This window comes from Vitis riparia, chromosome 4 (genome assembly GCF_004353265.1).
Source record: "Vitis riparia cultivar Riparia Gloire de Montpellier isolate 1030 chromosome 4, EGFV_Vit.rip_1.0, whole genome shotgun sequence".
Classification (NCBI taxonomy): domain Eukaryota; kingdom Viridiplantae; phylum Streptophyta; class Magnoliopsida; order Vitales; family Vitaceae; genus Vitis; species Vitis riparia.
In genome coordinates this window covers 524610-539248 of record NC_048434.1, presented here as the reverse complement: position 1 = coordinate 539248, position 14639 = coordinate 524610, and the positions used below count along the sequence as shown (strand labels likewise).

The 14639-nt window shown below is 34.1% G+C and overlaps 2 protein-coding genes across 2 annotated transcripts; both read right to left on the bottom strand.

Moving 5' to 3' along the window:
• Positions 1–67: 67 nt before the first annotated feature.
• On the bottom strand, positions 68–1796 carry LOC117912665 (leucine-rich repeat receptor protein kinase EMS1-like). The gene is made up of 2 exons (XM_034827351.1): positions 1174–1796; positions 68–1050 (listed from the first exon to the last, which is right to left on the bottom strand). Exons 1-2 carry the CDS (start codon positions 1794–1796, stop codon positions 69–71), a joined length of 1605 nt encoding a protein of 534 aa, XP_034683242.1. The 3' UTR covers position 68.
• A 2210-nt stretch (positions 1797–4006) lies between these two features.
• LOC117913581 (receptor-like protein kinase HSL1) lies at positions 4007–8764 on the bottom strand. The gene is given in 4 exon segments (XM_034828583.1): positions 4007–4392; positions 4486–4992; positions 4995–5060; positions 6682–8764. Coding segments are annotated over 4 exon segments (2895 nt in total). The 5' UTR covers positions 8693–8764; the 3' UTR covers positions 4007–4081.
• Between the last annotated feature and the right edge of the window lie 5875 nt (positions 8765–14639).

Sequence of the window (14639 nt, the reverse complement as noted above, 5' to 3'; positions counted from 1 at the left end):
AAGTATTATAAAAAGGCTAAACACACTTCTTAGGATCACTACCACCCTTAATTTACAAGCTGTAAATTTCAAACTAAGTTATCGTCATCCTCATTGTCTGATCCCATCTCGCTATGCTTGTAAGTAGCGGGGTAAGTGCCATTTTGAAGCATGGGTGCAGCTTCGTGGTCCTTTTTCTTTCTTCCATGGCCCTCCTGAGGACTGCACTGTCGAAGAATTTCCAAAACCTCCTTCATTGTGGGCTTAGTGGATGGTGATCTGGTAGTGCACATGAGGCCTAGACTGAAGAGAGTGGTCACTTGTGCTCTTTCACAATGTTCCTTGATCTCCTCATCCATCACTTCCTCAATGGTTTTCCCTTCTCTGAACTGATCCCATGCCCATTCTACAAGGCACATGTGCTCGTCCCTGCTGTTGGGTTCTCTCCCCGTCACTAGCTCAAGCAGGACTACTCCAAAGCTATATACATCGATCTTCTCGTTCACCTTTGTTGTATAAGCATACTCTATCATCCAAGTATACAAGAATTGTATGATAAAAATTATCGATAAATTATGGAAATGAAAACATGTGGAAAGGAGGGCCTTGATGGTCTTACCAGGGGCAATATATCCGTAAGAGCCTGAAAGTCCTGACATGGTGTCGGGCTCTCCTTGCTTGACCAACATCTTGGCCAATCCAAAATCCGTAATTTTTGCTTTGAACTCGGCATCTAGCAAGATGTTGCTGGACTTCACATCTCGATGTATGATCGGGGCAGAGCAGTTTTCATGCATGTGGCATAGGCCTTTTGCAGCTCCGATGGCAATTTGCAACCTTGTTGGCCAATCCAAGACAAAGTTATGGACTGAACTTGTCATGGACGTTGTTCTCTGCTTCTTCCCATGAAGCCATCTATCCAAACTCTGCTTCTCCATGTACTCATAAACAAGAAGACTTGAGGTTTCATTTGGTATGTAGCACAACAACTTCTCTATATTGGCATGGCGTGTGGTGCTCAATATCTCGACTTCTGTTTCAAATTGTTTCTGAAGCTTTTGATCAAATCTCCTGTTATTACAAATCTTTTTAACCGCTAGGAGTTCACCAGAACGGTTATTAGCAATTCGGTATACTTCCCCTTACCCACCGCGTCCGATCAAATTATTTTCTGTCAAACTGGTCAATATGTACTGTTCATTGAAATCTAGTGTTTGGAATTGAGTAACCTTCCAAGGTGTATGGTCTCGACTGTGATTCTTCCTATTATCATCTCGAACCATGAGCAGGGTGAACAAAACAACAGCTAGGAAACCAGATACAACGAAAATTAGGATCATAACGAGATATTTGGTTGACAATTTGTCGGAGTCAACGGCTTTGGCATCACATCTAGGGAGTTTCAGAGTGCCAACATTGACACACAGCTTGGGATCGTTCAAGAAATTGTGTTCATATCCTCCATATTGAAACTCAATGGGGACCATCCCAGAGAGTTGGTTGAACGATAGATCGAGGATATTAAGCGTCAAATGACCAAGTTTAGGAGGAATTTGACCTGAGAACTGGTTTTCTGACAGGTCGAGGTAATTAAGGTTAGGTAAAGAACCTAATGCCTTGGGAATTGGGCCAGAAAGTTTGTTTCTTGAGAGATTCAAATTATTGAGCGACTTCCATGAGATGATCTCGGATGGAAGCTCACCCGAGAATTGATTCCCATCAAGCAACAGAACAGAGATGTTTCGAAGACTGGTCAATTCCACTGGAATTTTTCCTGACAACATATTGTTGCTGGCATTGAGCACACCTATGTTCATCTAATAAGAGATTTCAGCAGGAATTGGACCAGAAAACTTGTTGTTACTGATCTCCACTCTGGACAAATTCCTTGCCAATTTACTTGGAAGTGTCCCCGAGAATGAATTTCCAGCTAACATCACCCATATCATGTCCGGGGATGTCCAGATGCCGGAAGGAATCTCACCTGAAAAGCGATTGTTGGAAAGCTGAATGGTGAGCAAACTTGTGCAATTCCCGAGGGACTTGGGCACTTCCCCGCTGAGATTGTTGTTGGAAGCAACCACTCCAAGCAAAGCCTCCCTAGCGCATAAATGTTGAAGTAATTCCCCGCTTAGTTTATTCTCGGAAACCTCAAAGCGTTTGAGCTTCGAATGAAGGCCAAATGCTGGAGGCAAAACTCCACTCAATTGATTGCTAAAAACTTTGAAAGTTTCCAGTGTAGGAATGAGGCTTATATTTACTGGTATCTCTCTTGACACACTTTTAGTGCAGATAGAAGAGAGGGTGGACGCTATGACTCTTTCTATTTCTCTTTAGAGATAGAAGATGGCTCTTTAGAAAAACTATATAAACCCTAACCCTTAAGGGGGTATTTATAGGGTTTTCTATTAGGTTTAAGTGACTTGAGCCCACTAAGGGCTTAGGTCACTTAATATAGCCCAAAAAAAGTCCTAATTGATTAATTAACCAAATAAGGCCTACTAATTAATCAATTAACCCAATCTAAAAACCTTGTTCACTTACTTTTGTGTAACCTTGCGTAATTAACAAAATGCCCTTATGTACAAAAGTGAACCTAGAGCCAATCTGACTCTTATAACCCATGCCAACAAAGTATATAAGCTTAGAGTAAGGACCATTGGGACCCATAGGAATACCGACTCTCTCAAAATCCAATTCTAAAGTTGATTCAACATCTCACTACAGAGAATCAATTGAACTCCAGTATCCTATGTAAATAACAACGAGATACCAAATGCTCGAGCTTGTGACTTGCTATTTATTGTGTTTAGTCTTCCCATGAATTGATGTTCGTAGTCTAACAAAGTGAAAGTTATTAGTCTTTCAAGGCTACCTCTATCATCCTTGAGTTATAAATCCTCCTATTGTGTATTCAATTGACATGTCTTAGCTCTCAAAAAGCCTATGTTGAGTTTTATTTAAGGAATTACTATGACTATAGTTTCCATGAACACACTTCTTTAGGATCACCCAAGAGGGCACACTGTCTTAATCCCAAGAGATATTATGGTGCTGTTATTGAAAATACCTATTGCTACCATCTTCCATCAACAATGACCCAATCCATAGGGTATATATGATCAACTTACCATCTCATTGTTATTTTATTGAAAATAACAATGAGATACCAAATGTTCAGGTTTGTGACTTGCTATTTGTTGTGTTTAGTCTTCCCATGAACTGATATTCATAGTCTAACAAAGTGAAAGTTATTAGTCTTTCAAGACTACCTCTACTATCCTTGAGTTATAAATCCTCCTATTGTGTATTCAATTGACATGTCTTAGCTCTCAAAGAGCCTATGTCGAGTTTTACTTAAGGAACTACTATGACCATAGTTTCCATGAACACACCTCTTTAAGATCACCAAAAGGGGCACATTGTCTTAATCCCAAGAAACATCATGGTGTTTTTATTGAAAATACCTATCGCTACCATCTTCCATCAACAGTGACTCAATCTATAGGGAATATATGATCAACTACGATCTCACCTGTATGTCAAGGTCATTGCTAACTTTAGTACAAGCTCAATATTCTCTCAAGGTTGAGAGACAACACAATGAAGCAATTTGATGAGGTCATGACTGCTTGATAACCTTAAGTTATGATTCACCATAGGTCATGTCCAATATGTAACCATACACACTAATGCACTTATCATGGGAAACTCATCCCAATAGCTAAGACTAGCCATTCTTCCAATTAGGAAGTGGTTTATTACAACCTCTAATGGGCTTCCTAGACCCATGAACTGGTTGTGAACAAGTCATATATTTGCGAGGAACCCACGACCTAGATCTTCTGTGCAACTTTTAATGCACCTAAGTTACATGCAATGTAAAAGATGGAGACAAGAATGCTCATAAAGTATAATACATGGAATAAGGATAGATAAAAGTGAAATCGGAACATCATTAAATAAATAATGACTTCCAAATTTATTACATCATATCATTTTTTTAAGGGCTTTATCCTCACAACTTGTAAGTGGTGGGATAAGTGTCATTTCGAAGTGGAGGTGTAACTTCATGGTCCTTTTTATTTCTTCCATGGCCCTCTTAAGGACTGCATTGTTGAAGAATTTTCAAAACCTCTTTCATTGTGGGCCTATTGGATGGTAATTTGTTAGTGCACCTAATGCCTAGTTTGAAGAGAGTGGCCACTTGTGCTCTATCACATTGTTCCTTGATCTCCTCGTCTACCACTTCCTCAATGGTTTTCCTTTCTCTAAACTGATCCAATGCCCATTCTGCAAGGCACATGTGCTCGTCCCCATTGTTGGGTTCTCTCCCCATCACAAGCTCAAGCAAGACTACTCTAAAGTTATATACATCGATCTTCTTGTTCACCTTTGTTGTATAAGCATACTCTATCATCCAAGTATACGAGAATGGTATGATACAAATTATCGATAAATTATGGAAATGAAAACATGTGGAAATGAGGGCCTTGATGGTCTTACCAGGGGCAATATACCCGTGAGAGCCTGCAATTCCTGACATGGTGTTGGGTTCTCCTTGCTTGACTAACGTCTTAGCCAATCCAAAATCCACAATTTTCGCGTTGAACTCGGCATCTAGCAAGATGTTGCTGGACTTCACATCTCGATGTATGATTGGGACATAACAGTATTGATGCATGTGGCATAGGCCTTTTGTAGATCCAATGGCAATCTGCAACCTTGTTGGCCAATCCAAGACGAAGTTATGAACTGAACTTGTCATGGACGATGTTCTCTGCTTCTTCCCATGAAGCCATCTATCCAAACTCTGCTTCTCCATGTACTCGTAAACAAGAAGACTTGAGGTTTCATTTGATATGTAGCACAACAACTTCTCTATATTGGCATGGCGTGTGGTGCTCAATATCTCGACTTCTGTTTCGAATTGTTTCTGAAGCTTTTGATCAAATCTCCTGTTATTACAAATCATTTTAACCGCTAAGTGTTCACCAGAACGGTTATTAGCAATTCTGTCAAACTGGACAATATGTTGTATTCATCGAGATCTAGTTTATGGTATGGAGTAAATTTCCAAGCTGTATATGTTGGTTTTGAAACCAGATAATTAAAAGAAAAACGGAAGCCAGAAAAATTTTCTCAAATTTTTTTTTTCTCAATGATCAATACTTGTATTAATTTAATGAAATAACAAATATAGGTAATTTAGAATTGTACCTTGCGATTAGGCTGATAAATTTGAACTCCACCAAAAGGATCTTAGAATTCCAAATCCTCTAAAGCACCATGGATCTTTCTCTAACTTCTCCAAAAAATGATGAACTCAAAACGAGTGGGCGTTTTTCATTCTTGGGTTTTTTTTTTTTTTTTTTATCACACAACTTAATATATTGAAAACTTGTATTCTCATCCCATCATCCGAAAAACATTGAGAAAAAAAAAAACTTTTTAATACCACGAAGAAAAAAATAACTGACATATTTTGAATTTTGAAAAACATGGGAGAGAATATCTCTCCCCATGATCCCCACTTAAAAGGTGTTTCTTAGGGAATACAAGTGTGGTCTTCACCACATTGTATCAAAAAATATTTTAAATAATCAAATTATAAAAATAAATAAATCAAATCAAGATTGTGTGAAATTAATTTAGAATTCAAAATTCCAAACTAATAAAATCAACCCAACATAAAAAAATGTTCATATAATTTTAATGGAGCCGTTGAGAGGAACTATGGACATTATAATTTTAAGCTCCAATAATTTTGACAATTAATTAACAACTTAATTAAAAAATCAAAATTATTAATTCCAAAATTACTCCACTAAAAATTTGGAATTGCACTCTTAAAATTATAAAATTAAATATATTCAAAGGATTTGAATTGCCCATTGATATAGTCACTACATATGAGTCAATCCTCCATAAACGGTTCATAATTAAAGCTAGGTTTTTCCGTTAACCTCTTTAATTATATCTTTCTCCTTAAGTGCCATTGGTTCTCTAATGAATAATATATTTATGGTCTAATCATAAATTGAGCGCTCTTATCATTCAAGGCCCGAACCAATACTTATGGGAACCATCCATCTGACTTCTTAACGAAGGAATGGATTTCATCTTGTATATTAATATTCCCGGCTATTTATTTTATTATACTTCCAATACACCAAGAATTTGACACTATGTATTTGTGTCATTATCCGGTATGTCAAAAAATACAATAGAATAAATAGGAGTCTATTAATCACTCAAAATTAAGATCAATGCATATATGACCATCATTGATTAATATTGAATGCTCTATATTATAACGAAATTTATCAGAGATTCATAATTAATCGTGTTCCAGTCTTATATAATCAAATTATATAAAGCGCTTTCATTCCAATAATCTCATTATTAACAATCCGGATAAGATCATTTCATTCAAAATGTAATGAACCGCGCTAGTAATTTTAAATTAAAGATCTCAACTTTAATTTTTAATTACGAACATATTAGATTATTTTACTTTAAATATTATCCTCTTGTATATAACACTTATATACAATATTTAAAGTTATAATTAAATAATCTAGGGTTTTCGATATTTATAAAGCATCTATAACATGCATGCAACAATAATATTGAAATAATTCCTTAAAAAAAATATTAATAATCAGCAAAATAAAAAACATCTCATTTATTTATGGGCACATATTCCAACAGTATGGTCCTGACACTGATTCTTCCTATGATAGACATGAACCGTGGACAGGGTGACGAAAACAACAGCTAGGAAACCAGATAGAGCGAAAACGAGATATTTGGTTGACAATTTGTCGGAGTTGACGGATTTGGCATCACATCTAGGGAGGTTCAGAGTGGGAACATTGACACACAACTTGGGATTGTTCAAGAAACTGTCTTCATATCCTCCATATTGAAACTCAATGGGGACCATCCCAGAGAGTTGGTTGAACGATAGATCGAGGATATTAAGCGTCAAATGACCAAGTTCAGGAGGAATTTGACCTGAGAACTGGTTTTCTGACAGGTCGAGGTAATTAAGGTTAGGCAAAGAACCTAATGCCTTGGGAATTGGGCCAGAAAGTTTGTTTCTTGAGAGATTCAAATTATTGAGCGACTTCCATGAGATGATCTCGGATGGAAGCTCACCCGAGAATTGATTCCCATCCAGCAACAGAACAGAGATGTTCCGAAGACTGGTCAATTCCACTGGAATTTTTCCTGACAACATATTGTTGCTGGCATTGAGCACACCTATGTTCATCCAAGAAGAGATTTCAGCAGGAATTGGACCAGAAAACTTGTTGTTACTGATATCCACTCTGGACAAATTCCTTGCCAATCTACTTGGAAGTGCCCCCGAGAATGAATTTCCAGCTAACATCACCGATACCATGTCCGGGGATGTCCAGATGCCGGAAGGAATCTCGCCTGAAAAGCGATTGTTGGAAAGCTGAATTGTGAGCAAACTTGTGCAATTCCCGAGGGACTTGGGCACTTCCCCGCTGAGATTGTTGTAGGAAACAACCACTCCAAGCAAAGCCCCCCTAGCGCATAAATGTTGAGGTAATTTCCCGCTTAGTTTATTCTCGGAAACCTCAAAGCGTTTGAGCTCCGAATGAAGGCCGAATGCTGGAGGCAAAACTCCACTCAATTGATTGCTAAAAACTTTGAAGGTTTCCAGTGTAGGAATGAGGCTTATATTTGCTGGTATCTCTCCTGACAACTGATTCCAGAAAAGATTCAAACTCGTCAAATTTTGTAGCTTCCCGAAACCCGTTGGTATCGGCCCCATCAAATAGTTCTTGGAAAGATCAATTTCTTTCAAGTTGAGAGCTTCTATGGTCATAGGAATGCGGCCGGACAATCTATTATTGAATAAATACAAATTGGTCAAATTCTTCAACTTAAGCAGGCCTCCTGGGATCATACCTTCCAATTTGTTGAGTGAGAGATCCAAGTGTTCCAGACTAGACAAATTGTTGAAGCTCTCCGGTATTTCGCCGATCAAATTTGCCTCCGTCATCCACAGATACTTCAGCTTCTTCAATGCGCCAAACTCTTTTGGAAGGGCTGAAGGCAGGAATTTGTCATTATAGGCCATGGCCAAATGTTCAAGATTCGCCAAATTACCAATCTCCGTTGGCCAGGTGCCGTTGAACTCATTTTGGACCAGAAACAAGTAGAACAGCTCCCGTAGCCGCCCAATTGCTGCGGGAATATCTCCAGAGAAATTGTTTGCTGTGAGGTCTAGGTATCGGAGACGTGAAAGTCGATCAATATCAGCTGGAATTGGACCCACGAAGGAGTTTTGCAACAAGAGCAGATACTCAAGCTTGGAACAATTGAGAATATCCGGGAACTCGCCGGGAATGTGATTGTTGGAGAGGTCAAGTACGATGAGGTTCTTGAGTTCACAAATTGTGGCTGGAATTTTCTCGCTGATGGTCTTATTGTGGAGTGAAATTGCAGTGACGGTATTGTTGGCGCATGTAATTTCCGGCCAATCACAGGGCGAGGATGAGGAATTCCACGATTGGAGGGACGGTGGATTGCCCAGTTGTTGTTTAACGTCTAGTAGGATTGATCGTTCATCGTGCAGATTTTGGGAAATTATTTGAAAGGGTAAGGAGAGGACTAGGAGGAGAAACAGAGCGGGGAATGGAATTTTGGCAAATAAAAATAGTGGTTCCGGCATTTTTGTGACGTTGAGTTCGTCACCGGCGTCTCTGTGAGGACACTGAGGAGGGAGGAAGATGGCCGGGAAAGAGATGGAAACCAACGGTTCAATTTGAAAATGTGGTGGACTGTCAGAATTTATTTAACTGAATTATACAAACTGACCTGTGTGTTGAGATTAATTACGAAGGGGCCACGAGTCCACGTCCAATGGAATCGGTGTTTCGTGTTACTCACACGGATCAAATAATTTTGATCTAACCATTGATCGTGAGACCTTGCGTGTGGTCCTTTTCATCTTCGAGGCATTAAGCTTACTTGGATATCTTGATTCCATTATTTTATATCTTAATTTCATTTTTCTATTACTCATGTTTACCATTCACTTCAAATGAACTAAATTTTGGTTGGTGTGGATTTGTTACCTTAGATTTTTTTTTCTTTTTAATTATTTAAGTTTTATATGGATAAGGAAAAATAAATATTTTTAAAAAAAATAAAAACATATAAAAATAATTTATTAATTTAAAATATATTTTTATTTTTTTTCTTTCCCATTTCACTCAAATTTTCTAAGAACAAAACATTAGGTTACAAGATTAAATTTAGGAAGCATTATGGTTTTTTAGCATGAATTCATTTAAAATTTGAATAAAAATCAATATAAATGAAAGCTAAAATATTGATTTATTGGATATATGATACTTCAAAATAAAATTTTTATGAAATCTCTTTTGACCTTCAAACTTAGCCATAAACCTCATTATCTTTGTGATTAAATTATAATATATATTTTTTAATATTTTCATAATATGAGTCTTATTTTCAAAATTTTACAATTATTTTTCTAATAGTTTTGCATAAGAAATTTATATTAATTAATGTAAATTTTTACAATTATTTTTGACCTTTGAAAAATAAATATTTACTTTAATACAAACATATTAGTTATAAGAAAATACAATTAAAATCATACTCCCAAGATGTTAATAAGATTCTTCTTGTGAAAAAATAATCCATGATTTTGAAATATTTTATATTTTCTTGCTTTTATTGTATAACTTTTTATTCTTATTTTATAGAAAAATCTTGTATTAAAATGACATATAAATATAAGTAATATTTTTTATTAAAATAAATATATAGTAATCAAGAATTTTGAAAAAGTGTTGAAGGGTAAGGATTTAGAAATATGAGTATAATATATAAAGACATGATTATAATAAACAAAACTGGGATTGGAAAGTCAATGTGAATGGCAGTGTGACCTCAGCATTTTCTTTTTATATCTTTTCACTATCTTCCACGTGTCCACGCTCCTGTCGTGTCCAACTTTGCGGTGCCGGAAAATCTATTGCAACTAACCATAGATAGAAAGAAGGAAAATTCTACACGCACCACCTTAAGAAGCGATATATGGCTAAAAATGATCAACAAAGTCGAGTTTTTGAGTTGGCGTAGAAAATGGGTATCACAAGAGTAAATGGTTGGTGGCAAAATCATATTCATGCTATCAAACCATAGAATGTAGAAAAAAGTGATCAATCCCATTGGATTTAGGTAAAGATAATAAAAAAATATGAAATTCTTAAAATCATATTTACTAATAACAGAAAAAGCTTAGATATCAAATGGACATCTATTTTTATTGATAGAGAATATATCATAAGATTTAAATTATTGAATAAAAATACAAATATATGAAATTAAAGTATAAATAGATAAGATCAAATATAAATAATTAAGGTCAATATATAAAATAATAAAATTAAATTTATATATAAAATAATAAAACTTAAACTGCTTATGTAATACAACATAATTGGTCTTGCTTTTTGTACATGTATAAGTTTTAAATGGGATCTTATGTTAAAAAGCAAACATTCATCTATTAAAAATTTATTTTAAAAAATAACTTTTATCTTTTAAAAATATTTTTTTTGACTCATTTTAAAATTATGATAAATTAAAATTATTTTATATATATATATACATATATAGAAAAATTAGAGAGAGCGTGTTTGCCACACTCGGTTGAAGAATGTGGAAGGAGCATCCTCCATCTTGGATTCCATGAAGCTTGCTGCTTACTGGATAATGGGGTCACCAATTGCTAAAGGTTGCTTTTGTAAGTCTTAGTGTATTCCGAAATATCATAAATAAATGTGGAAAATGCCCATTGACTAGTAAAAAAAAAAAAAAAAAAAAAAAAAAGGGAGACATAGCCTTCAGAAGGACTCGGGTGAAGCCATTCGGAGATACATGAATTATTGTATGTTTGATAGTGATTTTAGAAAATATTTTTGAGATTTTTAATACTTAAATAATAAAAGGGAGACTTGTCATTGCCTCCACTAAAGAACGTCATTTCTCCCAGCCGTATAATTGCATATAGCCTTCGGGAAGACTCTGGGTGAAGCCATTCGATGATACATGAATTATAATATTGATTTTAGAAAATATTTTTAATATTTTCAGTATTTAAATAATAAAAAATTTTAAGTATTAAAAAGATTAAAAACACTTTTTAAAATTATTACAAAATGAATTCTTAATTTATAATCACATGATATATTTTGATTTTATGAAAATATCGATAATCCATATATATTTTTTTTGTAAAAATAAAAAGATTAAAATAATTTTTATATATATATATATATAGTGTTTTTTATATAACAATCTTAGATGATAAGTGAACATGTGTTGATGTCAACTATTATGAAATGGAGTATGTTTTTAATCATACCTAAACATTTTAATTTTTTTCCTATAACTTATTATGAATAAAAAATCACATAAACTATTATTTTTTAAAAATTATTTTACAACATTTTATAGCTTATTTAAGTGAAAATTGGATGTGTAAAGAAATTAATATGCATTAAATATAATTTTATAACCTTTAATTTCCATTAATTACATAGGTAAATGATAAAAATAGCAGTAAAAACATCTCAAAGAATTTTTCTTTTGCTTAACTAAAAGTTTTAAAAATGTTATAATCATCTTTCCTTTTATTAATTTTTTTTGACATATAATTTTCAAATTTGGTAATTGCTTCTGTCTCTTTTATTGTTAAATATAAAAGTTAAAGGCAATTCCAAATAACCCTTATATTCTGATATGTGAGTGACTTTGAGTAAGATAGAATCCATGTTTTTAGGTATTTTTAAAAAAAAATATAAGGTTTTAAAGAAAATAATGTCATAAAATATATATGGAAGTTTTTTCAAAAAACCTTTTTTTTTTCTAGTACATTATCAAAAAGGCTTTCTTATTTATATATTTTTATAATAAAAGTATTATTGACAAAAATAATATAAATTAAATAATATAAACAAGATATTAGGTAGAGATATGAAAATGGATGTGTTTATATCAAAAATTTTAAATTGGAGTGTTTCATCTACATGTGTATCCATATCATAAAATCCTAGTTATTAATTATAATTTTGATTTTTTTCGAAAATAGTTAAAATAATAGTTACTAACTATAATTTTAAATTTAAGCTTAAAACTATAGTTGAAGACTGTGATTTTAAAAAGAAATTTAAAATTATAATATCTAACTATGATTTTATGTTAAAAAAATCAAAATCCTAGTTACTAATTATAGTTGTGATATAAAAGAACATATGAAAAAGAAAAAAACATTCTCACGCCATATAGATACGCACGTAGCTTAAATGTACTAACTTGGGAATTATTTTAGTTGAAAATCTATTTTATTCTTTTTTTTTTCATAAATATATTATATATGCTCAAAACTCTAGTCTTGTTCCCAAAACAAATATCATTTTTGGTATTTATGGAAGAAGGTGTCGAGTTGAATTGATACACCCATCTAGTATTCCAATTAAGGAGATTTAGGCAACTAATGTTTAGTTTTGCATAAAGCCCAAGATTTATTTTATTTATTTATTTTTTTAAATAAGGCAATAGAACTTTGATTCTAGTTGTTTTTTGTTTTAATTATTTCAATGATATGGTTTCCATATCTTTGTGCAGGTTTGAAGATAAAAAAATTATCCTATTTCTTTGTGAAAGCACTAAGGACTTCTTTTAAGTTTATCTAATTAAGTTGTAGAGGAAAAACAAGAGACTCTATGAGGAGTTGTATTTTTGCATTCTTTGATAATTGATTCATCCTAACAAATACATATATATATATAGGATGCTGAAAAATTGATTTAGAGAAGTAATCACAAGTCAACACAAAATCTAGAAAAGTATTTAATATATTATTAGAAAGCATGATACACAATCATAAGGATCCAAATCTTATGTTTAAGTTCTTAAAAAATTTAGTTATCCAATATGGTATTATTTAGTAGGAGGATCATGAGTTCCAATTTTACCATATGTTTATTTGCTCAATTTATTATTTTAAGTTCCATTAATGATTTATTTACCTTTCGTCTGTTTGTCTTTATACTTGTAGGTAAGAGAATTCTCACTATTTTCAAAGTTTTCATGATTAAGTTTGATTATTGGGAATATAGTGCTCATTTTTTTTGAAGTAGCATTGTGCTATGATCTTCTCATCCAATGCTTTCACAAACGACTTTCCTCCTCAAAGGTGCTACCATGCCCATTGGACAAGGTTCATATGCTACCCTTCCTCCCTACTGGGTTCTCTTTTAGGGCCTAACTATAGAAGTACAACTTCAAGATTGTAGTCATGTCATCCTACAAGTCGGAGAGGTCATCTTCTTTTATGGTCTTGGTTTTGGGATGAGATGATTTTTTGTCTTTTCATGTACCTTGTTTGGGAGGTGGTGTATTAAAGATATGTTAGTTTTTGGTACTTCCAGTCCCTCCCAAGTCCTGACATCTTCTATGACTAGAAGAGGGTAGGACTTTGTAACGATCTCGGATAGTGTGCTAATGATGGCTAGTTTTTTTTGGTTTAACCCAGGTTGATGGGGCTTCATGCATGCAACTCGTTGCACTTTCCTCCCAACATCAATTTGGTTAGCCTAGTGGTCGTGAATTGGTTAGGTTGTTTTGTAGTTGATCTATGAGGTCGTTTTGGCGTGCCGGGATATTTTCCATTTGTTGTTGATGCTTATTTTGTTGTTGTTCTAGCCAGTGTTGCAATTGTGAGATATGGTTTTGTATTACAAAGTCTTGTTTGAGGTGTCATATTGGAGTAAGTAGCTTGATCAAAAGTTCGTGTGGATACCTTTGCTTTGAGTTCAAGTCATGCCATAAGTTCAATCAAATAGTTCCAACTAGATATAGCTCAAGTTGAGGACGTTGGCTTGTCGAGGTTTGACATTTTAAGTGGTTTCTTTATTTGTCACTAGCTTTCTTTTCGTTTGTATTTAGTTGTCTTCTATTTCACTTAAGTGTTAAGCATTGATTAGGGCTTAGCTGGTGATGACCCAATTCTGCACGTGATGAGGTTGGGTCTTCGAAGGATCACATGATTCCTCTTAGTATTTGATATAAGTGTCTATGAGTGGGTTTAGGTCTTGATCTTCCCTAGGAATGGCGAGGAAGAAAAGCTCTTTGTGTTTGATTCCCACTTTTGCCAAGGATATGATGTTTGTTGATGAGGTTGACACGTCTTACTCATTTTTCTTTTATTCACAAGCATTGAGGATCCTGATGATCAACTTCCATGCATGTTGGATGATCAGGTCAAGGCGAACAATCAAATGGTGATACAAATCTTTCTACCTCATTTATAGGTGTGGGTTGATATGCCTTTGCATCAAGAGCTTTAATATAAACAAGACTAGGCTTGCTAGTAAGAGCAAAGAGTATGACCCTCTTGTACTTGTTATGACTCATTTGCTAAAGTCTCCTTGATGATGGTGGTATCTGCCATACTTTAGTCCATTATGATGAGGATGACCATTCTTTTACACTTCATTAGGAGAATACTTTGATGAATGTTGCTTATGTGGGGTTTTTTCTTTTGCTACATTGTTTTGCTAATTTTGATGATTGCAACT